The 23574-nt window shown below is 48.2% G+C and overlaps 8 protein-coding genes across 8 annotated transcripts; 2 read left to right on the top strand and 6 right to left on the bottom strand.

The window, feature by feature from the left end:
• Nucleotides 1-502: 502 nt before the first annotated feature.
• Nucleotides 503-1536, top strand: N7481_011967 (class II fructose-bisphosphate aldolase; the record flags this gene model as incomplete). The annotated part of the gene is made up of 4 exons (XM_057271186.1): nt 503-582; nt 642-1021; nt 1078-1201; nt 1269-1536. The coding sequence occupies 4 exons, from the start codon at nt 503-505 to the stop codon at nt 1534-1536; spliced, it is 852 nt and encodes a 283-aa protein (XP_057115374.1).
• Nucleotides 1537-1724: 188 nt separating this feature from the next.
• On the bottom strand, nt 1725-2892 carry abnA (putative extracellular endo-1,5-alpha-L-arabinase; the record flags this gene model as incomplete). Its single annotated transcript, XM_057271185.1, has 4 exons — nt 1725-1860; nt 1944-2029; nt 2091-2567; nt 2626-2892. The coding sequence occupies 4 exons, from the start codon at nt 2890-2892 to the stop codon at nt 1725-1727; spliced, it is 966 nt and encodes a 321-aa protein (XP_057115373.1).
• Nucleotides 2893-3418: 526 nt separating this feature from the next.
• On the bottom strand, nt 3419-8680 carry N7481_011965 (putative copper amine oxidase; the record flags this gene model as incomplete). Its single annotated transcript, XM_057271184.1, has 9 exons — nt 3419-4753; nt 4811-5546; nt 5651-5684; nt 6442-6560; nt 6621-7090; nt 7168-7593; nt 7700-8276; nt 8345-8463; nt 8621-8680. The coding sequence occupies 9 exons, from the start codon at nt 8678-8680 to the stop codon at nt 3419-3421; spliced, it is 3876 nt and encodes a 1291-aa protein (XP_057115372.1).
• Nucleotides 8681-9520: 840 nt separating this feature from the next.
• On the top strand, nt 9521-12657 carry N7481_011964 (uncharacterized protein; the record flags this gene model as incomplete). Its single annotated transcript, XM_057271183.1, has 8 exons — nt 9521-9635; nt 9958-10236; nt 10301-10469; nt 10539-11259; nt 11357-11418; nt 11680-12028; nt 12079-12430; nt 12494-12657. 8 exons carry the CDS (start codon nt 9521-9523, stop codon nt 12655-12657), a joined length of 2211 nt encoding a protein of 736 aa, XP_057115371.1.
• Nucleotides 12658-12894: 237 nt separating this feature from the next.
• Nucleotides 12895-13869, bottom strand: N7481_011963 (uncharacterized protein; the record flags this gene model as incomplete). The annotated part of the gene is made up of 1 exon (XM_057271182.1): nt 12895-13869. The coding sequence occupies one exon, from the start codon at nt 13867-13869 to the stop codon at nt 12895-12897; it is 975 nt and encodes a 324-aa protein (XP_057115370.1).
• Nucleotides 13870-15224: 1355 nt separating this feature from the next.
• N7481_011962 (MFS transporter) lies at nt 15225-17110 on the bottom strand (the record flags this gene model as incomplete). Its single annotated transcript, XM_057271181.1, has 5 exons — nt 15225-15329; nt 15399-15497; nt 15581-16359; nt 16428-16857; nt 16934-17110. The coding sequence occupies 5 exons, from the start codon at nt 17108-17110 to the stop codon at nt 15225-15227; spliced, it is 1590 nt and encodes a 529-aa protein (XP_057115369.1).
• Nucleotides 17111-19226: 2116 nt separating this feature from the next.
• Nucleotides 19227-20468, bottom strand: N7481_011961 (glycoside hydrolase family 71 protein; the record flags this gene model as incomplete). Its single annotated transcript, XM_057271180.1, has 2 exons — nt 19227-19861; nt 19919-20468. 2 exons carry the CDS (start codon nt 20466-20468, stop codon nt 19227-19229), a joined length of 1185 nt encoding a protein of 394 aa, XP_057115368.1.
• Nucleotides 20469-20640: 172 nt separating this feature from the next.
• N7481_011960 (uncharacterized protein) lies at nt 20641-23072 on the bottom strand (the record flags this gene model as incomplete). The annotated part of the gene is made up of 12 exons (XM_057271179.1): nt 20641-20674; nt 20747-20928; nt 21045-21268; nt 21339-21427; nt 21511-21600; nt 21695-21860; nt 21917-22294; nt 22343-22375; nt 22424-22546; nt 22603-22633; nt 22684-22900; nt 22951-23072. The coding sequence occupies 12 exons, from the start codon at nt 23070-23072 to the stop codon at nt 20641-20643; spliced, it is 1689 nt and encodes a 562-aa protein (XP_057115367.1).
• Between the last annotated feature and the right edge of the window lie 502 nt (nt 23073-23574).

Below are 23574 nucleotides of genomic sequence, written 5' to 3'. Positions count from 1 at the left end.
GGCTCTCAAGCCGCGACCACGGGATTTACGCTTCTGCCGCGACGCGATCCTAGCCATGACGCATGATAATAATAAAACGGGTACTCTTCGACTCGAGGGTCATGATGAAAGAGGAAAACAGGATCGGGACGAGGTGTGCAGGAGAGTCGAGAAGTGGTTAGATTCGAAGTATCGAATGATCGGGGAGGAAGAAGAGAAGGATGAAGTTGCCGGGGAGGACCGAGTCACCTGCCTGTCACCTGATATGATTGGCCCGTGATGTTTCAACCTTCACAACAACAAACCTTCTCCATATCTCCACACTTTCCTTTTTGGTCGTGCTGTTTGCCTCGAGACGAGGTGGGGGAGAGAACTGCGTTGCGAGGTTGATTTCCCTAGAGACGTCAACAATTTGTGGGGGAATAACTACGGAAGTATCATTATATTTATATAAACTCGCATAGTCCAAGAACACCTGATCACCGTTTGGCTTGGCGGAAGAGGATTCAATTGCATCACAGTTATGGCGACAGACACCAACCGGACTCGTCAGATCCTAGATGACGCAGAAAAGGGCCAATATGGAGTGTTGGCAGCGATTGTGTGAGTTGAGCATCGAGGTTAAAGATTGAGAGAATCATGGACACTGACAACCCCCTCAGATATAACATCGAGCACATCACAGCCATGGTGAAGGCGGCCGAGCAACGCCGGTCGCCTTTGATTATTCAACTCTTCCCATCCTCATTACTGCAAACACCATCGCTGGTCTTCGCTGCAGCGGCCACCGCAAAGAATGCCACTGTCCCCATCTCTGTGCACCTTGATCACGCACAAGACTATGAACAAATTAAATATGTCGCCGACAATCTGCCTTTCGATTCAATCATGGTAGACATGAGTCATTATGAGAAAGAGGATAATTTGCAAAAGACCCGCGTGCTACGCGATTACTGCCATGCACGTGGTATATCAGTCGAAGCAGAGACAGGACGCATCGAAGGTGGGGAAGATGGTATCATGGACACAGGAGATTTACAGGGTAAGAAATCCACGAAACTTTTCAGGGGTATGAACCAAGTCTGATTGCAATCATAGGAATATTGACCAACCCAGAGGACGTGGAGGAATTCATCACAGCTGGCGTTGATTTCCTTGCCCCTGGAGTTGGTAATGTGCATGGAGATTACCCCCTGGAAGGTCCTAAGCTGGACATGGACCGGTAAATTTCCACCAGTGGGAGGGAAACTTAGATAACCAAGTCGCTAACAAAACCTTTCTCACTCTAGACTTCACAAAATCTTCCACTCAATGAACGGTCGTGTTCGACTGGTCCTGCATGGTACCAATGACTTTTCACCCGAGTTAACGAAAGAATGCATCAAAGCGGGGGTGTCCAAAGTTAACGTTAATAAGCTCGTGCTGGATCCCTGGTATGAAAATCTACATAAAAATGCCACTTACCCTTTAACAGAGTTGATGGAGTCGGGAATTCGGGTACTGAACGAGGAGATGCAGCGTTGGATGGACATCGTTGGGAGTAGTGGAAAAGCATAAATATTAAAGAGAATGAATGTCACCCTTCAAAGAGAACATTGTCACTGTCATATTGATAGACTACCTAATGTTTATGATATTTTGTTCATGCTAGAAAACATAGATGGAGGCAACTATTTGTATTCCTCAATGACAGCCTCAAAGCAGAGAACGGGTAAACTCAAGGTGTCTCCTGTCATCTCTATTATTTAAACCACCGGCCAGCCAGATGAAAAGTCGATTGTGTTCCAGCCAAACAACTTTTGGCTATCAGCATAGCCCACGGTAGTATCGACATAGTGGTAGTATAACACCGGACCGAGGCTTGAATCAGTAAAGATTCCCCTGCTGATGATTAGATATTGCGACGGATAAGTATTGCCTACCACGTGGTCGGGAGAGAAAATAGGAAATCCAATATAACTTACTGTCCACCAGGTCCATACACTGTGCCGTGGCTCTCCAGAACAACTGTGCCGCCTCCACTGGTGCATGCGGTGCCAGACTTATCGACCTAAAGAGATGATATGGACGTAAGTCCAGGAATTTGGAGGGTCCAGGAGGTTGCAGCTTACAAAGTTACCAGTCGCAGAAGTCGATCGGCAGACTTTGATCTTATATTCGGCTCCACTTGCAGGCCGGGAGGTATCATATCCGCAGCAAATCCCAGAGGAGTAAAACAGGTAGTAGTAACTGCCGTACTTATACATGTAAGCGCCCTCTTGAGCGTGGGTTCCGGAGGAATCGTAAGCGATATTGTAGGACGAGGATGCGACCTTGGTTGCCGCGGAATTCATGGGAGCTTGGTAGAGGTCATGCCAGAAAGACCCAAAATTCATATAATAAGTGCCATCCACATTTATCAGATTCGGATCAATGGCATTGTAAGCCTTGGAAGATGAAGAGGAAATTCCTGTGGTGCCCTTGTCTGTCCAAGAGTTTAGATTCATAGTATCGGACGTAGCAAGACCGATTGCAGAATTTTGGGATCCAAAAGTTGAGACTGCGTAGTACACGTAATAGACGCCATCTACGAGCTGGGCATCAGGGGCCTGGAGAAGAGATATTAAGTGGCTGCTCTCACTCTTGCGGTAGATTATTGTCACTCACCCATAGATCATCGTTTCCATCGAGATCAATCGATGACCCAGCAGGCACCACGGAGCCAATCGCAGTCCAAGGTCCCTTGATTGATGATGCACTCGCATAAGAGATTTTATTTCCAGTGGAAAACCGGAAGTAAGTACCATCGGAAGATCTTTGTATTAAGGATGGATCATGAACATTGCAAGACCCGGAGCAGCTGCCAGGGTTCGCATATCCATGCACTATGCTTCCAAAGAGAGCCGCAGAGCTGTATAATACCCGAAACATCATTGTGTTGGATGAGATTATTGAAGTGAATGCAGACGATTCTCAAAGCAGTTCATGGTTTGTGATCGCTATTTATGAGTTATACGCAGCGTAGTGGGTAAGCCATTCGTGGAAACCAGTCCAGGTCTAGAAAGGAGCACGGGTGGAGGACCTTAACGTAAGGGTCCGTCGCTTGCCTTTCAGAATAGAGAATTTGGGCAAATTTGCGAGCGGGGCGGGCTTTCTGCGAGAGGAAGCGGGACAGGGGTGGCTGTCTTAGCATGAAACCAAACTGTAACTTTGCTCTGACTGGTGGGAATTGGTTCATGTATAATGCTGGCGCCACCACGACGGGGTGCAGAACGACTAACCAGAGAAAGAGCTCTCAGACTGCGGAGGATTTTCTTCAGCCGGCTAATAGGTATATGAATCCAGGGAAAAGCACCAGTGAAATTCACAGAATTTTGGTGCTATTAGCCGAAATCGAGTGATTTCCATACGTAAAGATCAACCGTAAAATCGAAAGAAATATCATAATAGCGTTATTATGTTATAGCAAGCCAGCCATCACCCTTGTTAACTCCTCATCCTCTGCCTGAAACACATCTAGGGGATTCGGGGCACTTCCGGCGCCATCCTGAGACATTCCCATTTCCGCCTCGTTGGCGATATCGGGCCGAGGCTCAAAACAGAAGCCGCCGGCGATTTCAAAGAAGCTACTAAGATCCTCGCATCCATTTGATTCCACTTCGAGGGCTGCATTAGGAGATAATGGCCAAAAGGTTGCTGAAGAACCTTGTGGTGTGGGAATCCCAGGCGTCTGATATAAGTTAGATGCAATTTTGACTGATGGAGAATCTTTTGTCAATGACACTGGGTCTAAGTCGAATGGATTGCGAAAAGGAAAAGGTTTTTCTTTCCAAGGGGTGTCGAGTGAGCAAATGGCCGCATTAGAAGCACTGCGGGAGTGAACAGTGTGCTGGCTCGCCTGTTGAGCCTGCCATGGTACACTCAGTTGAATTCGTTTGAGGCTGCGGATAATTTTCTGCAGCCTCCGGGAAGTTTTCGCCCGGGTCGCCGAGCGACGCACCATACCGACTGCAGTGTAGAACTCGGGCCGACATAGTTGGCTGAAACGAGCCGGCGCATGCAAAACCGCGAGGAACAAAGCCGCGAGAGCCGAGATTAAGAAGTAGTTGAAGGGCTCAGGGCGCTGAAAATAAACATTTGAAACACGACTGTAATAGTCTAGCATATGAATGGTACTCTTTGCTGTTTCCACGGCTATCAAAGCACCGGGTATGTCGTCCAAAATCCGATCGCCACTGAGAAGATTTTGTCGATAAACAAGAATACGTAGTTGGTTGGCCTGTAAAGCTAGTAGCACCTGGAGCATTCTGGTACGATCCGTATGTACGGGCCCAGCAGGTGAACGCCAACTAGGGTCGAAGCGTAGTTCGCGTGGAATAGAATGGACCCACTGCTGCACTTGAGCATCGAGAAAAGCGCAACCCTCCGAGGTCGCTTCGCGTGATCGATTCGACCAGCCAACTATAAGGCCCCATATTTTTGTACCCAACCGGGCATAGGAGATCAGGCATGTTAAGTACGGGGTGGAATGACCAGGTTCCGGAAGGTTGGTATCCATGTCGGAATCCTGAATGGCAAATGGCAGACCCGTGCCAAATGACCACTTGCGATCGAGTACATAGATACACCAGAACAGTCGACTAGCCCATATCCACTCTAAAGCGCCTGGAAATACGCCACCGGTCTTTTTCCATGTCTCTTGTCGATGCAGACCAAGTTCCATGCTGCCCCGAGCCGCCATGCCTGTAAGCCGCCATGCGATGACCTCGTCGTCGCGATAGGAATGAAATAGTGACTGTGATAGTTAGTCGACCAACTGTGCACTCATATGAAGTTGGAATCCTTGACTCACCAGTAATGTCAATATTAGGCACTCTTTCATATCCACCTGCGCAACTTTGAGTCGACTCGCAAAACGATCTTCCACACTATCAGCCAGTTGAGCTGCTCGCTCGCTCTGACCATGGCTTTCTACCAGCAGGGCAGTAGCAAGGACAATATTCAATACCTGAATGTCGCGGGCATGAAACCAATCTTCGTCTCTTCTTGATAGTCTTCGTGCCGATGATTTGTTAAAGGCAGAGGTTTGCGAATGATAGTATTCCACGACATAAGTACGCAGACTAGCTAGATCGACACAGGGATACATAATACCGACGGTGTCTTCGTAGACTTGTACAAGGCGCAATGTTTCTTCTAACCCCAAGTCATGCAATGAATGTTGGCTTGTAGAATTCTCGGTAGGCGTCGACCCCGTTGAGATCTGGGCGACTGGAGAAGCAGGGCGACTGTCCTGATTCCCCTGGAAGTTGTCTGCATGAATATTGTCGCGATCATCAAGAGCATAGAGCAAAGGGTCATCTTGATGGTCCAAACCAAACTCAGCACTCGTAGGTCCGACATAGGAAGGCGATTTGGGTGGGTTCAATATGCGCTGTAAGCTAGTCGGTGCGGCACTAACAGTTGGTCTTGATGAAGCAACAGAATTGGCACTTTCAACTTCTTTCAAGCGAGCGGAAAGAGTCCGCATCTCCTCACGGAGCGTATCGAGTTCCAGATCGACAGCCCGGAATCGCGCATGGTTGGGCCTGAAAGACGCAAAAGAACGCATTAGTCAGTCTCGGACAACTAGTAAATAACCCAGTAGAAACAAAAAAGGTATGCAAGATGTCATAAGAAAGGGTTTCCATACCAATCATCCTTGGGCGCGGGGTCCTCAAGTTGTGCTATAGACCGCTGCGAAGTATAGCTGCAAGTGGTATTATCGCGCGTACATCGCATGCATACAGAGCCGCCGCTGCATTTCAGCTTGCGTCGCTTACACTCATTGCTTGGCCCAAGACGTTAGAAATTCTCCGATAACGGAAATTCGGAATGGGGCCTACCAGGCTATTTGGGTATATTTGGCCCGTTTTCGTGGGCGCAACGAAGCTAGATCCTCATCGGGTCTGACATCCAAGGTCATCGCACATCCACTTCTCAATGAACTGCGGGGATGGTTGGAAGAGCGAGGTGAGATGAATTTAGATGCTCGGAATGTACGGAAAGAAGGATATTAATGTGGAAGATAAGCGGAAGCCTGTGGTGGAGACCGTTAAATTAGGGTCCCATGGTTGGCATGGTCCCGTGGACTAGTACGATGATGGTGCCAACATTAAAACTTGAGTTATCCTCGGTATCTCGGAACTACTCCACCTTGGAAGTCAAAGGATCTACCTAAGCGTTCGGCAAGAAGGAGGAACAACCCTGCCTTCTTGCAGGAAGAGTGCGGGACAGAGAAAACTGATATGATTGTAAAAAAAATTGCTTTGAACTCGAAATTTATGAAAATGATCATCAACGCCTAGCCAGATAATGCAGGCGTCGATTTTATAGTCCAGCATTCGAAAGTTTCCCTGGCCCTTCCAGTAGAATTCGAATACAGATGCATGTATAGTACAGTCGTTTCCTTGGTCATAGGCAACTTCTAGATATGAGACTTACGGCAGCAATCCTTGTCGACCAGCCGCGAAGATACGTTCTTATTTGAGGGAACGTCGATGGAAGGATTCTCTACGAAAAAGTCCGCTGGGCGGATCATGAGCTGGAATGTTTCAACAGGCCTGCTGCTATTAGTAAAAGGAAACCATGTGGTTGCAAATAAATTGGGGAAGAATTCATACATGACGGGCCAGTCCTCCACGCGAGGATTGTGGGTGATGCCAAACGAGTTCCAGACCACAACGTCGGTATCAGCCACAGAGTCACCTCGACGAACGGCGTCTGCAACGCCATCAATCTCATATTGACTTTGTAAGGTGTACCGGCCACCCGCATACAGCTCGTTATCTTGATATTTCGTTACCCACACATGATGCTGGGCGAACTGAGCACGGCGGGCTTGAACGGACTCTGGGTCGGCCAAAAGGTTCTGGGTGGCGAGAGGGATGAACTTGAACCCAACAGGATTTCCACTGATGGGGTTAGTCTTGTGTGGATTGATCATCTTGATCGTCCGGTTGTACTCCGGGGCCGCATCGATCCAGGATGCCCTCTCGACGGTATTTTTGGTGATCTGATAGAAGTTGCCATTGGGGTTGGTGACGGCGTTCATCGGGACTGGATGCGACTCCTCTACCACCACCGAATTCTTCTGTCCGTCGATAGCCGGGTCCATGCGGACACAGAATATGTGTTGATGGTTCTGGGCGAGAACCCCCCCCCACTGACCACGTTGCCGTAGTCGCTGACCTTGCCCGCATCGATGTTGACGACATTTAAGATGCCGGTCGCTCGGGCCTCAACGGTGATGTCGCCTGACTGGTTGAACTTGTAGGCAAAGATATACTCATAGTTCGCGAGCGTGATGATGAACTGCACGACAAGCTCCCTGTTCCGAGTTACCACAGCCCGACCGGTACGCCAGTTGGAGTGCTTCCAGGCGATTCCGTTATCTTGTTCGTGGAGGCAAATTGCGTTAGGTAACTTCTCGGCAGTTCCATCTGGCTTTGTGATCACGGCATCAAAGTATTTTATCACCCCCAGGCAGTCACACCCAAGAGAGAGATTGTTGGCCATGTTTCCACCACCGCCATCGCCAAAGTCGAAGGCCTGCTTTCGATGGAACGGAGGACGAGGATCGGCGTACGGTACGGTCTGTTAGAGAAGGGGGCGTGAGCTTGAAGAACAGAAAAAAAGTATGAGGTTATATGTGTCGATGCCAGGACCACGAGACAGGCACTGGCCAGAGATTGGAACATACCATTTCACTGATGGCCAACCGATGCATCACGCTACGGCCATCGTACCACAGATCGTGGATCGTCGCACCTTCACGTGGGTTGAAGCCCACGCGGAACCGCCACTTCTGCCATTCGACCAGCGACTCGTTGGTGACGCGAAAGGAGGGACCCTCGGGTTGCACGACATTCAGTGGCTTGAGGTCCGCGCGAGTACCCTCCGTAAGCAGCTCGGGCACATATTCGGAAGGCTTGCAGTGACCAATGATATCACGCTTGAAGGTTTGTTCTAACAATCCATCTCCTTTTCCTCCGGTGGCCGGTCGGTCAACACGGATGATCTGCTGGGTGTGGGCATCCATCACGGGGATAATAGGTAGAGGAAAGGAGTAGAAGTTGGTGTCTGGGTTGCCAGATCGCTTGTCTTGGGCAAAGCATAGTCCCTGGAAAAAGCGACGGTTCTCGTCGGTATTATCCAGACCCCCATATGGCCAGGGCTCAATGACGACCTCGAATCCATCGGGTAGGGAGAACTGAGCGATGGCTTCCTGGAACAAAGGCGAGCTCATACACCGATCAACGAGCACGTCGAATTCGCTCCTACAAAGAGTTCGAATTAGCTGGCTGGAAACGAAAGGACCAAAGGTAAAATGAAAATGAACACGAACAAGGTTAGGGATGCATGATGCTGCTTTCCCACAACAGTATGTTTGATCTGCTTGTGAGCGACGAGATCGACCACCGACTCCTGATACTCGGGGATGCGATCAGCGCCGATGACGTCGTACTGGCATAAGGCCAGGCGCGGTGGGCGTGGAGTGGTTGGGCTGAGATGACCTGCATGTTCAAGGGCAAGAAACTCCAATAATTGAGGCTTAGGGGGGTTCCTGCAGGAAGATCTCTCGGAAATCGATAAGAATGTTGTCGGGATGAGCAGCGCGGACGAGGTCACGGGCCACGTTGGTCTCCTCCGGAGAGAGAATGGCAAGGGGGTGGGCCATCATTGTGTGTACTAGTATGGTGCACAAAATGGAATGTTATTAATTATTAATTCCTGTTGAAGTAAATTAGATAGGACACCTACCACCTTTTATCGTCTTTGATCTTTCTTGCTACGGAGTATCCCCAACGACATTCCGTCCAACGGTTCCGAGCTTCCGCAAGCTCCACTTGTGATTTGTTTTAGTCTCCATTTAGTGCGAGGCGCGAGTTTTGCCCATTTAGGCATCCCCGCATTGACGAGGCAGCAGGTCTGTGGGATATCGTGAAACCAGATAGAAGATATCAAAGGTAGAACACGCAGGGTAGAAGTGTTCCTCAAACAATCAATGAGATGTAAAATATCAGCCGCCACCATGCGATGCTAACCAAGCAGCTAGCACCATTCTTGGAATAGTACTTTTTTTTTCTTTTTTTTTCTCTATCGCCACTGCAGCTACTGTCATCTCTCCCCCGCGTTTCAAAACCCAGCCTCAGCAGTGTAATCCCATTGGTTGTGACTTCGTATCTGGCGGGTCGATCATGGAATCTAGGAAGGACGGAACTCCCCCGCATTTCGTAGAGGCAAATGGCATATCAGGGATGCTTACGCCCGATGATCCATGGTCATCAATGTAGGCCACTGCAGTGGCTTGCACGCCCTTTGTCCTGATAAGGTCATGATAAGCCTTCATGCAGCCCAGGTGCGGATTCATGCCCGCCATGCCCCGTTGATAGGATTATCTTGATTTCCGCCCTGTCCGAGGCTATATCCCTACCCTTATATTATGGAGTAGCCATCCCACTCCGATAGTCTAGGCAAGAATAATCGGGCCCAGTCGCCTACATAGCCTTCCAGTTTCAATATGGATCCCCATTCCGATCGACATCCAGACACCAAGATGGTCACTTCAGACCCGGAGAAGCCCATTAGCGACGAGGAGCAGTTGGCAGCACTTGGTCATGTGCAAGAGCTCCGCCGTGAGTTCTCACTATGGTCCATTGTATGCTTACAGATATCATTGATGGCCACCTGGGAGGCTCTTTCATCCGTCGTCGCCACGGCCTTGACTAACGGTGGTGCCCCCTGTCTCTTTTATAATTAGTGAGAGAACCCTAAACTCCGAGTATCTGCACTTTGGTTCCTAAAGGTCCCTTTTTATTATGCAGCCTTATTGCCTTAATTGGAACGGTTTTTGTTGTGCTTTCTCTCGGAGAAATTGCCTCAATCTTCCCAACTGCTGGAGGTGTGCCTCCCGATAAATTCTCCAATCCTGTCGGTCTTTTGCTGATATATATTCAGGACAATACCATTGGGTGCATTGTCTCAGTCCACCTTCCTACCGATCAACTGCGGCCTGGTTCACTGGCTGGATTTCCATCGGTGGCCAGCTCGTCCTTTCCGCTTCCGCCGCTTTCGCTGCTGGGCTCCAGCTGCAGGCGCTGATTACCCTCAACCATCTCGATACATATGTGCCACTGCGATGGCAGGGTATGCTTTTCTACTGGGCGATCCTGGCATATTCTACAGCGGTTAATGTATGGGGATCTAAGATTCTACCACATACCAATCTCATCGCAGGTAAGCCGCCCACTGTCGAGAAGCTCCGCGAGATAGATCCATGAACAGGCTAATATGGCCACAGGAGTACTGCATGTTGTTGGTTTTATTGTTATTGTTTCAGTCCTTGGCTCAATGTCATCGAAGCATACTGCAACATATGTCTTCACTGAATTCTCCAATAGCAGCGGATGGTCCAATGACGGGGTCTCCTGGCTAGTTGGTTTGCTGAGCACAGTATACCCCTTTCTCGGGTATGAATCCCGCTTCCATCGAATCCAACTGGCAATAGGCCGCTGACAAGTCATTTATCTTACTACCAGGTATGATGCAGCTTGTCACCTGAGTGAAGAGCTTCCTAAGCCATCTCGAAACGTCCCCTTGGCTATGATTGGAAGCGTTGCGATCAACGGACTCATCGGTCTAGTATACACCATCGTCCTACTTTTCGCTCTGGGGGATCTCAACGGTCTTCTGGAATCAAAGATCGGCTTCCCGTTCATGCAGCTCTTCCTCAACGTCACCGGATCTCCGGCTGGGGCATCCATCCTTGCTCTGTGTATTAGCTTGATCGCGCTCGCCGCAAACGCAGCCGGCGTGACCTCAACAAGCCGCACGGCGTGGGCTTTCGCTCGGGACAACGGTTTGCCAGCATCGGAATTCCTGTCAGTTGTCAACCCAACTTTGAAGGTTCCGGTTCGCATGGTGCTACTCGTGTCTTTTTTGCAGATGCTGCTAGGACTGATCTACCTCGGTAGTTCCACTGCATTCAATGCCGTTCTGTCCATGGCCATCCTGGGAATGTATGCATCTTACTTTTCGCCAATTCTCTTTATGCTGCTCTATGGCCGCCGCTCCTCTAGTCCCATAACCCGAGGACTTGGATCGGGTCCGTTTAATCTTGGGAACCGGTGGGGGCCCGTCGTGAACATCGCAGCCATGTTGTGGCTGGTCCTTGCGATGGTCTTTAGCACGTTCCCCACAGTTGAACCAGTCACCCCAGTCAACATGAACTACTGCGTGGTCGTCACAATGGGATGGATGGTAATTGGAGCGGTGTACTACTATCTACTGGGCGGCAAGAGGCACTTCACCGGGCCAGTAGTGGAAATAGTTGAGGGAATGTAACGACACCGATTAGTTAGCTAGTGGCAGTCTACTAGATGAACGCAATAATATTCTTGATGATCGATACTATTTTGAGTGAGTTAGTAGCGTAGATGCAACCGCACAAACACGGCAAGGGGAAATAAAGCCTATTGGGATGGACTGTCTCCGAAACTTTACGCCAAGGTTTGGAGGGGTTGAAAGCGGGTCGCGAAGAGGGGCATATACAGGAGGGGACGGTGTGAGAAATCGAGAAAAATATTTATATAAGTACCGTGCAAGTTTCAATAATTTCTTACTTTCGGCTCCCGGCTGTGTTGGTAACAATAAGCAGTTAAGAAATATGACAACTACTAGGATTATGCATGTTCCCCATCTGGGGGGCATTGATGCGGCCTATCAAATGCCCGAGGCCTATGATTCGAACAAGCCAACGCTGGTACTAGTCAACGCTTTCACAACATCTTCAGAACTTTATCGAGCTCAGTTCAGTGACTCGAGACTGACCGATCAGATGAATCTGGTTGCAATCGAGTTACTAGGTCATGGACAGACTCGCACGGCTCGTGAGCAGTGGACATACTGGGATACCGCGGAGATGAACTTGCAGGTTTTGGATGCATTGAAGGTTGATCGGGCATTCGTCCTGGGCACCAGCCAAGGTGGATGGGTCACCGTTCAAATGGCTCTACTGCGGCCGGAGAAGGTAGTATTACTCCAATGCTACTGGCTTTTTCCGGCACTAAGGATAATTAGATCGTGGGGGTTATTCCTCTGGGGACCTCGATGGACAGCGAATCGGATCGAAGTCGTAAACTGGAATGTTGGGATGGCCCGGCAATTGTTTCCAGCTTTGTGGCACAGTGGGCAGCCAGCCAAGGTGATCCCAACTTCGAACCGGACGAGAGCTATTGTAACGCATTGATCAACATCGGGTTCAACGAATGCTCGGATGAAATTCGGACTTTCTGGCAGTCGACCCTAAAATCCACATATCGTGGAGAGGAGGGTCGACGCCGGATTCGCATGGCCGCAATCAACCTAGCCGAGCGTGGGGGGGCTTCACCTGCGACTTTCAGACGTCAAATGCCCCGTCAGATGGCTACATGTAAGTGTTTCGCTGGTCAGCTGACAGAAAGTGCCTACTAAATTAAGTTCCAGGGAACCAAAGATGCCGTATACTCGGTGGCTAATGCGAAAGAGGAGATTGAGATGTTCGCCAACTCGCCGGATGCACAGTTGGTGCCAGTGGAGGGAGGTGCCCATTTTTTGAACTGTTCTCATCCGGCTGAGGTAAATCAGGCCATTTTGGAATTCGTGGGCAAGTATAAGTAGTGATCGGGGGAGCAGGTATACTCCATCATGATGAGAACCAGGAATATCGAGGAACAAGATCAGAAACTGCCTTTGGCGATTGATAAAGCACTTCCCACTTATTTTCCCTCACATGATCTCTGGTTTCTTTTCTTTTTATTCAATTTCCTTTCATTGTTTCGTTCGCTGCCATGAAGAGATCGACTCTTTGAATATGTTTCGCAAAGCTCATGAGAGTTAGCTGTGGTAATGTACTATTCAACCATCTTTGGCGAATTGCCCCCAATAACGCTGCAAATACTCATCAACTCTGGTTGGCTTTATCGAACACAGTTTATTCAAAGCCGGCTCCACTATAGACCCATCACAGGTACAGACGATGGACAGCTGAAGCTCCATACGGGCGATAAACTGATGGGGTGGAACCGAATTAAGTTTTGTTTGCAACTCTTCCACTGTAACCTTGCGAGCTTCTACTGCCATGCCGGTGTGCTTCTGACAGAGAGCAACCAGCTCGTCAAAAGACAGAGTATCGCCAGCCATGCCAAGCTCTCTACCCGCCCACGGTTCTGGTAGATCTAGAGCGGCAACGACAAACCGGCCCACATCTCGGATATCCGTCATTGTCAAATTTGGGATGGTTCCATCCTGGCGAACAGGTACATCCACCCATGGTAAGTGGCGGTTGTCAAGGTGAAACAGATATGGCCCTTCCTGGAAGCCGGCGAGAGCTTCCGTTCGGTTTTCATCACCTGGGCAGCCAATTCCGAGATAGTTCATGAACATTCCGCAGGGAAATCGAGCAGCATCGATGCGCCCTAGGTCAACGGAGGACTGCACCGCGCGCCAAACCACGTTCTTAGCCTCTAATATACCCACCCTAGCTTGTGCCCAGCCCGATAAAGCAAACTCGGAAGGGGCAAAGCGATGACAGCCTGCTTCTTCCGCCGCATGAAGCAGATTTATTTGAGCCGTCACCCAGTCAGGACCGGGTATCAAGAGGACACTGATGACCACTTCGACGTCGCACAGGGCAGCCACAAGCGATGAATGCGAATGGTAGTCGACTTGCCGAACTTCCAGGTTCCGAGGCCAGAGTTCCGAGGCGTGATTTGATTTTCGCTCTCGGGACAAGATGACCGGAAGATAGCGACCGCCAGTTGCCTCGAGGGCGGAAATGATAGACACGCCAAGAGTGGAGCTGCTACCTCCAGCTATTGCGACACGCGCCATCGAAGGAGGAGATCACCGAAGTCCGTAGGGGGAGGTAGTAGAGCGGGTGACTGGTGACTGATGAAAGGTAACCTGGGAGGGTTTATGTAGGCGCTGCGAGGTTGCGAGTTTCCAAGGTTGTGAATACGAGAATGTCCAATCATGTCGTCATCGCACGGTCGGAACAAGATCTCGGAGGTCTTTGGCTGGATCGAGGTCCAACATCTCGAACTCCCAGTCGTGAGTTTTCAGACTTATTGCTTTGGGTTCGTTGAGGTTGTGTGGCTGCACGATAGAGAATTGAGAAGTGGTAGGCAGGGAAATTAGTTAACTAAGGGACGCGTGCACATGACATATCTGGTCATGTGACCCGTAATGATAGACATTGATGAAGTTACCATTCAAGTTTTTACCTACCTGAACCATGAGAAAAAGGAACATTATTGTTAGTATGGAGTACGAATGAACAAGGGTTTCATTCATTCCAATTTCCAGTTCCACTGCCAGTGGTACCAATGCACAACCGGGCACCTGGGCATGCTTTGCACAATTCTGCATACTACTGCCACCTGAGCGTCGGTTAAGATATTCAAGTTCTCTGTATGATGCACAGGTGGGAGTCCGCTTCAAATTTGAAGCTTTCGAGTGGGCCTTACCCGAAATTCTAATATTGAGAGCTCCGGAAATTGGGATATCTAACATCGGACTAGGAGTATATAGTACCCCGGGGCTGATTCAAGGTTCAAAGCCTGTGTGGACTCAGGTGTTCAATTTATATGCAACCTATCAGGCGAGTTACTTTCCAAGGTTTGTTGCATCATCTGAACAACCTTGGAACTTGAACTTCCAAGATTCTGCATTGACAAAAAGCTGAAATCCAAGACTAGAATAGATAAATGATGAAACCTGAACTGGATCACTACTATTAGCCTGTTTCATCTAGATCAGTCCCAATAAGGAATTATTGTTTGGGGATTGTAGTTCTCCAGGGTCATAGTTGTAGCATACTCAATAGTTGCTCCACCGTGCCAATTTAGAGAACCTTGTTTCTCTTGACCCGTTGTATCTAGTGTGCATGAACGTGTTCCTCCAGTACTCTCGCACTGTTTAGAAATGACAGGAAGATTTCGGGATAAATGTGATCAACCCCGATAGTGGTCTGCAGCCGGGGAGTTTCATCAAATATCCTCTAATCTCTTGCAGCTGCCTCTATGAGGATGTCAAGGTGCAAATGCGGAGATAATACGGCAGATTTTATGCTCATGGGCAAGCCGCTAAATACGGGAGACCTTGTTGTCCAGGGGAGGAGAAAGAGCGAATGCGAACAACGGAGTAACGCAACCGGTAGCATACCAAGTTCCGCATACATAATGCCGTTAGCTGCTGCGTCGGCCGTACGGCTCGAAGGGAAATGCACCAGCCACAATAGCCATGACGATATACAGTGCTGCACATATGAAAATTGGAACAGGGGTTGTGGTCTGGTGTGAGGGTCAGTATCGGAAAATGGGATGGATAAGATAAGCTACGAAAGGAAATTGATAACTCACATCAGCGGCTTCTCCAACCACAGCACTCACTATACCCATAATACGATTGAGACCAATAGCAACCCCGTTGCCGGTGCCTCTGTGACCGGAAGGGAAAACCTGGACAGTTAGTATTGGATCTGGCTTTCGGCTTGAAGAATTTATCCTTCGAAAATAGTAAAGTGATATAGTAGTCGACCAACCTCGGGTGTATATGCATATAGTGTACCGTAATATATGTTCAAACAGAACGAAATCGTACATGTAAAACCGAGATTCTGGCTGGCTGTGCGTACTTGAGTGTAGCAGAAGAAAAATACCATAGTAATAATGGCGCCAATTATCATTGTTCCACGGCGGCCCCAGAACCAAGGTGAGCGGCACATGAGCCCCGCTAGGACAGGACCGAAAATACCGCAAGTGTTGTTGATAGCATAGTTGCGCCAGGTGATATAGTCACTCGCTTGGCCAAAGCTCGCACCACGCGATGCGAGATATGTTGGCAAGAAGACATTGTATAGCGGATAGGCGAGGCCGATGAGAAGCCAGGAGAACCACACCAGTGTGGTGGAGATGGCCATCTTTTTGGTTGCGAAGAGCCCCTGCAAATGGTAAATAACTTCTTTGGAAGAAATGAGCCGTTTTGTCATTCCGGTTGCGGTGGTCTCGTGGCGATGAGATGCACCGCAGGCCTCCAGGCGCTCTACGCTAATGCTGCACGGACGATTATACTGTGTGGCAAGATCCTGGAGCACTCGAACGGCCTCTGCATCCTTTCCTTCCGCGACGAGAAATTTTGGTGTCTCCTGCAGCCGAACGATGGTGATCCGAAGAACGGAGAGAATAAAGACAAAAGCCCCCGAAGTGTACCAGACATACCGCCAACCCTGGTTATTCTCTCTTGTACAGGTGGCTGCATCAGAACAGGAGTAGTTTGGAAGGAAAGCCCATGCAAAGAGGCCTGCAATTAGTTGACCGAGGCCTAAAATAATCGAAATGATTAGCAATCTTTCTAATGGGTCAGTAGGAGAAGGCTAGATTGTTTCTTACCCCACCAAGCCGCCATGAGTGTCAAAAGCCATTGATTCTTGCTGGGAAGATATTCAAGGAAGACCGTTGTATCCAGGACAAGGTTTCCCCCTGCGCCGAATGCACTCAGGGAAATAAACAACCCCAGTGTAATCCACGACGGGGCAGCCCCAGCCACTACCGTGAAGATCGAGGAAACGAAAAGGGACACGTTGAATGCAAAGCGGCGACCGATGATATCGGCCGAAAATCCCCAGAAGATGGCGCCAGCCAGCATACCAACATAAACCGCAATTGTCAGACCCGTCGCGTAGCTGGGCTGGAATTCTAGCCTGGCCTTGGCTGAGATGATGGACTGAATAAGCAGGATGAGCGAGTCGACAGCGTACCCGAAGCCATTCAAACAGAACAGTTTCCAGTGGTGACTTGTAAATCCAATTTCATCGATGGCCTAAAAGAAGAATGATCAATGGTCCGACGTCATTGTCGCCGACAGACATCGGTCGTTATTGAAGGGAGACACCCACGTCGTTGACAATCACCATCTTCGCTGCGAGCACTTGATCAACTTCCCTGCCCAACAGGTCATTTTCCCCATGGTCGATCGAACGTTCCCCAAGCGAGGGGCTATTGGGAATCTTAGATGTGGCTTTGTCTTTGTCCATGACCTCGGTGAGGCCACCTGCGGAACTTTCCAGATCCATAATGAGACGAATGAGTAGGTCTGCGTCGGCAATGTTACGTATGCTAATCCTGTGTTTTCTCTGACGACGCGTTCAAAGACAAGGAAGGCGACAGGCAGTTGAGGGGAGAGGAGATCCGACAGTGGGGGACAAAGAATCATATTGACCAGCTTAAGCGAATTTGCACGATGTCCCTTTCCCTCAGACTGCCCGCTTGGGCTTTTTCTCTCGCCCGTGGCATCGTGAGATTGCGGTCATCCAATCAGTGCAGAGACGACAGAGACGTGCGACTTATCTACTATGCCGTGGCTAACTATTTATGGCAAGAATCGACAGTGGGGAACTGAGGGCGAGTGGGGCTCTCATTTGAGCGTGATCCTACCTGGAAGGGCTTTCGGAGATATTGTGGAGATAATGTTGGGTGGTCAGATCATGTCCCAGACCACTAGTACGGTAATTTGAAGCCCGGAGAGATGGTTGTAGATATACCTAATTGTCATAACTAATAGGCTGTCCATGTGGTCATAAGTCTTGAGGTCCCGCCTTTTAGTAATTTTGCTTACCTTGATGGTTCCTCTAGATTTCCCAGAGGCTGCGAGATGGTCCAAAGTTTCAATATGTTTTTTAAGCGAAATTTCTATCAACAGGAGAAGGAATTGAACATGGGAGTACGAGTACTACAAGTTTGAATTCGAAAAGGGGCCAAATTTCTAAATTCGATGTACTTGACACAGTTCAGTGTACCGAATTTAACGACACTTATGATCGCAGTTCGTATAAGCTGTAAGCATTGCGACTTTCGCTGAAACAATTGACAATAGTCACTTGTTTTTGCTGCTCAAGGAATACCAAACCCCATCTAGCAGCTGGCACCCTGAAGCACAGGAATACAAGATCCCGTAAAGATGATGGCGCCAAGCTGAGTTCCATCGGCGTTGTGAACGTATTGTTATCGGGTGCCTCCATAGGCACCAAATCCGCCCATGGAAGCAAAAGCGGCTCGGAATGCATTGGTATAAGTAAGTTGGCCAGCGACCTTGGCATCCTCACAGCTAAAATTGTCGCTCTTGGCAAAATCAGCAGATCCGGCAGACGCTTTCCCTGTGATGAAGGCTTTCGCGCAGCTATTCAATCATCAGCTGAATCAATGCCGTAACGCTCTCAGAGATTGAAAAATGGTGAGTGGCAATATAATAATACGTACCCATCTTCAACTAGCATATCGCAAATACCGTCAAAAGCATTATCCTCGAATATGGACCTAGACTGGAGCAACCATCACCACAGCCCTCGGTTTTCACAACATCTTTGAGTTGAGCCCAATCGCCAGCCGCAGAGATAGGCAAAAGAACGATTACATGGGATGTAGCTAATATATAGGCACGCATCTTGAATAGTGCTAAACAGCTCAGAAAGTTCTCAGGGAGCGATTAATGGGAGGTCAATCTTCAAGAGAATGATTTCAACTTATGCCGACGGTCATCTCGCTACTTACACCACTTCAAGTGGAGAAATACTTGGTAAATAGAGAATACGCCTTGAAGACCTTCAATGTATGTTCTCAATTTGGTTTAGTTGAACTTGAAGAGAAGAGAGGCGAGACCGGGAATAAGGGTTGGTGTGAAGACTCTGATGTAGGAGATCCAGTCGATTTCCGGAACAAATGAGATACATTCGGCGACAACAGCTATGTTGATGGAATTGAAATTGTGTGTGACTAAAGAGGATGTCACCTCATGGCCAAAGTAGTTAATCTGATGTAGATCGGGCGCAAGTTTCAAGGATGGACCTAAGTCAGTTGTGGCTCACTTGGCCAGGGTTTAGTAGCTATCGTAGTACAGTACTCAGCATCTAACTATGATATTTGCCCCCACCGCCAAGCGCTACAGACAATGGCCAAGAAGCTACTAGAAAATATCGGGAACAAGAAAGTCGGGAATAATCGAGCTTCGCCCATGCCATTTAAGGACAAAGACTACATCTACATCGCACAGGAACATTTATTTGGCTCTATCCGTGAGGTGTCAAGCTAGCCTTCAGTTGAATTAAATTCCTAAGTAACTTCAAATCGACGTCAGTCCCAGACCATCATAACTGCATTACCATGCTTTCAGGAGAGCCCCACGACCTCATAGTTTCAGTTGCAAGTTGCATTAGCACTCTGCGCTAGAACACTCTTTGTCCCAGTCGCTGATGCAACAATGTGATTACAGCCATCAACAACCTGAATCATTTGCCCACCTCCAATAGCCAGCCCTAAGACATTGTTATAGTTCAAGCACTTTTGACCAAGAAAGCTGCCAATCAACTGGCTGTTGCTATAAAGATTGATGGTATACCCAGTAGAAGGCAAGATAACAGCAAAGTTCACCGCATCACGAGCCGATTGATAATTACCAATCGAAGAGTGGCAGCTGGCAGTAGTCAAAAGAGGGCGGTACCAAAATGCACCAACAGGTTTAGTACTAGGCGGAACAATTTGAGAGATACTCGTCGTGCCAGCCTTGTAGGCTTTGATAAATGGCGTAATGACCTGCAACCAGCCCTTGTGATTATACCCGGTAGCATAGTCTCCGATATTGCTGCCTGCAATCTGTTCTTGCCAGAAGTCGCCGACGTAGTGACTCTCGCCGGAATCATTCCAGGTAATGACTTCCACGAAATAGGGCTGAAGCTGCAGGGCTTGGCTCATCCGCCCAGACAGGTTTACTTCGCCGACACGGTACCAGTCCTGGCCGCTACCCCTGTATTTGAATTGTAATGGCGACATTGCTATCATCAATTTATTAGCAGTTGGTTGCTCGCGATAATTAACTAAGAATTACTCACGCATCACGTAGAGCTTTCCAGCGGCACGAGCCTGCTGCAAAGCAGCTGAATCAACCTGACCGCTGACGTTGGTGGGAGTATTACCGGGAGCTGGCCATGCAGACTTCCAGCTGAAGACACCGTTGAGGATAGGATAAGAGCCGAAAACGCCATCGGGATAGCCAGAGAAATCATCAAAGTCGGGAACAAAGAATGGCTTGATCCCATAGGTCGAGGTCATTGGCTGAATAAATCCGGAATTCCATTGCGGGTTGGAGATCGTACCGCCAGTGAAGGTGCTAACGAAAGTTTGACCGTTGGTCTTGTAGTATGCGCCTTGGCTTGCGTAGGGCGCTAAGAAGGCCGCAAGCTTTGTGACATCCAAGCCCCAGCTCATGTCAAATGAGATGAGTAACTTGAAGTCAGTTCCTGACGCAGCGGCAAAGAGGTAGTTCAGCGCGTTGATATTCCAAGTATCCGATGGGTTGATACTATGAGTGTTCAGGGCAAATCCGTCAAATCCTGCGTTCATTGCATCTCTCACATCGATGACGGCTTCGGCTGAAGTCATGGACCTTTATTAAACGATGTAATAAGCTTTAAATATACTTCTTGTAACAATATAACTATCAGTATACTCTTAATAAGGACCTAAAGGCTATACAAGAGTAGTTTTTGATAGTATAATATATGATTAAGGCACTATCTTCTCAAGAGCTACCATACCAAATTCCAATTCACGTTCACGACTCATCCACACACGGAGGATAAGCAGCCCTAGATAATTATCAGCATTCCATCTCGACATAGTAAATTTTGATTCTAGAGGAGGAGGAAGATAAGACACACCCGCATTCCATCGGAGCTATATCTACCTCTCCTGTGAGGTTCAAAAAGTCCGGATAATTCCCAGCCGCATTGCCTTTGAGTGGTATGTTCTGCTTCTTGCAAATTTCCTCCATTGAAGTTGGGATATTTGGCTGTGCGTTCTGAATAGCCAATGGGTCTTCGACAAAGATAACATCCATTCCCTAATTTACGAGCCAGTCAGTCATCTACCGCAAAGCATGTTGCTTCAACTGATAGCCTGAGCTAGCTGGTGTAGGAAAAGAGGCATCTTTCAAAACGTTAAAGAAACAATACTTACCGCCACCAAATGCCACTCCATATGGCAATGGAAAAACCATACCCCTGGGTTATCTGCTTGAAACCGGATCGTGGTGGAGGGATGGTTCGTGTCTGACGAATTCCAGCGCGGCTCCATCCACGTATCACGCCTCATTGGGATAGGACTATTGTTGCAGGTGCTATTGGTGCGACCCACTAGTTGAACAGTGTGGCCGTGAAGATGAATCGGATGTATTCCAGTATCTTTTTAATAATTTAGTCAGTGGCCTCGAAGTAATGATGAGACTTAGATATAGTGGATCGCCTCACTCACCATAGTTGTACACGACTATTTCAACAACCTCGCCCTTTTTAAGCACCACTGGCTTAAGAACAAAGGGATTTGAATGATTTCCATAGACACTATATTACTAGTATGTTAATGTATATCAATCGGGCCTGAGGTTGCCTTACTAGTAGTAAGGAAGAGGGCAAGGACAACTAACATAGGATTCAGAGCATACTGGTGACCTGACAGAGCAGTGTATAGAGATGGGACCTTCTGTGGTATGAAGGTAATATTATTGAAGCCCGCACTTTATACCAGTCAGCAAAAAACACTAACTTCCTCCATACACTTAGGGGAGAGGGGAGGCAAAGAGAGTGAGAGAATGAAAGATGGTGCTTCACCGATTTTGTTCGTTTCCTGGGACCAGCTGGGAGAATGTACTCAAGTTGAGAACGATTTGTTGATCAGGCGGTCCGAGTAAAGGAATTTGGTCAAATGGAACTAGACAGAAGTCATCAAATGTCGTAAAAGTCTCCACAGACGGCGTCGAAGGAAATGGGAGATGACCTAAAGAGCATAAGCAAAGTTTTCATATATATTGAGGGAGATATACTAAGCCATACGGTTATAAATCAGTGCTCCTGTCACATTTGGATGGGGTGGCGGGGGTGCAGATCCTGGAAACCCTTTGAGGTCCATTGCTCCCAGAATTGCGAAGTTCCGATCTGCAGTTGGTTTTGTCTTTAGGAGGACACCGTAACGCTGACCAGTTGCAATGTATAGATCTTCAACTGGCTGAGCAACAGAATAGACGCCATCTGCCTCAATAATGGACATATTGTGACCATCAATATGAAAGTAGAATTGGGCGAATCCTGACATATTAATAATTCTCAGATAGTAAGTCTTATTCGCTTCAACAGGAAAGGTCGGCCTTTCTTGGTCACTCATTAGAGCAGAAACAGGAATTGGTTCAAGTGCGTTTGGATTCCCTGGTAGCGCTGTTCCTTTTATTAGTTGCTATTGAAGTCATACCCCGAAAGACATACAGAGGTAGTATTGTTGCAGTGTTGCTCCTTGTTCTATAGGCCATTTAGTATTCAACTTGCAAATTCGTAGATTAAAATTACCATGGTACCAATCAGAGACAGTCATGACCAACTCGGCATCACATTTGGCAGTGTAGGGAGAATGGGGATCATCAACTATCAGGGGACCACGAAGACCATCGACATATTGGCTCGGGGAATGGCCTATGTACTAGATCAGTAAGGTGGGACTTGCAATTTTGGTTGACTATCAAGCTTACTGTGGTACCAGTAGGTCCCTGGCTGACGGAGCTAAAAGATCCGTTAGATATTTTCCGTGGGCAGGATAGAACTAGTCAAACCTGAATGAAATATGTATATGATGCCCCCGGGATAATAGGACATTGTGTCACCATGGGAACTCCATCGTCTTTATTGTTACCCGTCATATGAATTCCGTGCCAGTGCATCGATAGTGACTGATTTCCAAGTTCATTATGAACGGTTACTTCGAGTGTATCGTTGACCATTCCCCTGAGGGCAGGAGAAGGCCAGTTTCCATTAATGGCAATAACAGGACTATAAATGGTTAGAATTGTCCAGTTTCCTCAGTTGCTGCGAGTACAAACCGTGGTTGCAGTCCGTCAGGGTTGGCAGTGATCCAGCTTACATGCCAGTCATACTTGATAGTAGCAGCAGATGAAAGGCAGATGAAGATACAAGTGCATAGAGCTGTGAAAAGGGAACGCATAATCATCGAAAAGATTTGGGGCAGCGAAAGCGTTATTTCGGGTTTATCGTAAAGAGACAATTCACTACAAATCAGGATGGATGTTTTATGTAGTCCAGCCTTTCAAGTTGCTACCGCCCATCAGGCAGGAATTGGTTGATGTCCGCATTTCGACCCTGCATTTCCACCATACATTCCATCGTACATTCCCACCCTGCATTCCAGCGATACCCCAATAGGACATTTTACGCTATAAGTATAGGTGCAGAACTAAAATAAAAGGAATCAGATGTAGATTATTACCTCGTCGGGAGCATTGAGAAAAACCAGGCCGTAGCCCATCCAATCAAACATCGCCTGGGTCCAAGATTTTACATCGTGGCACCATGAGTAGCTTACATTAGTTCCCAGCCTCTAGTAAATGGGCCACTCACTCAGTAGATGGAGAGGATGTGAGAGTAGCCGAGCCTCGTCTTTGCCGAGTTTTTGACTTGTATCAGCCCGACGAGTTTGGCGAGTATGT

The sequence above is a fragment of the Penicillium waksmanii genome, assembly GCF_028829765.1.
Source record: "Penicillium waksmanii strain IBT 27052 chromosome Unknown utg000010l:1.0-3698451.0:1.0-3701458.0, whole genome shotgun sequence".
NCBI lineage: Eukaryota > Fungi > Ascomycota > Eurotiomycetes > Eurotiales > Aspergillaceae > Penicillium > Penicillium waksmanii.
Note: the sequence above shows the minus strand (reverse complement) of the source record. Positions and strands in the feature narration are given on the sequence as shown.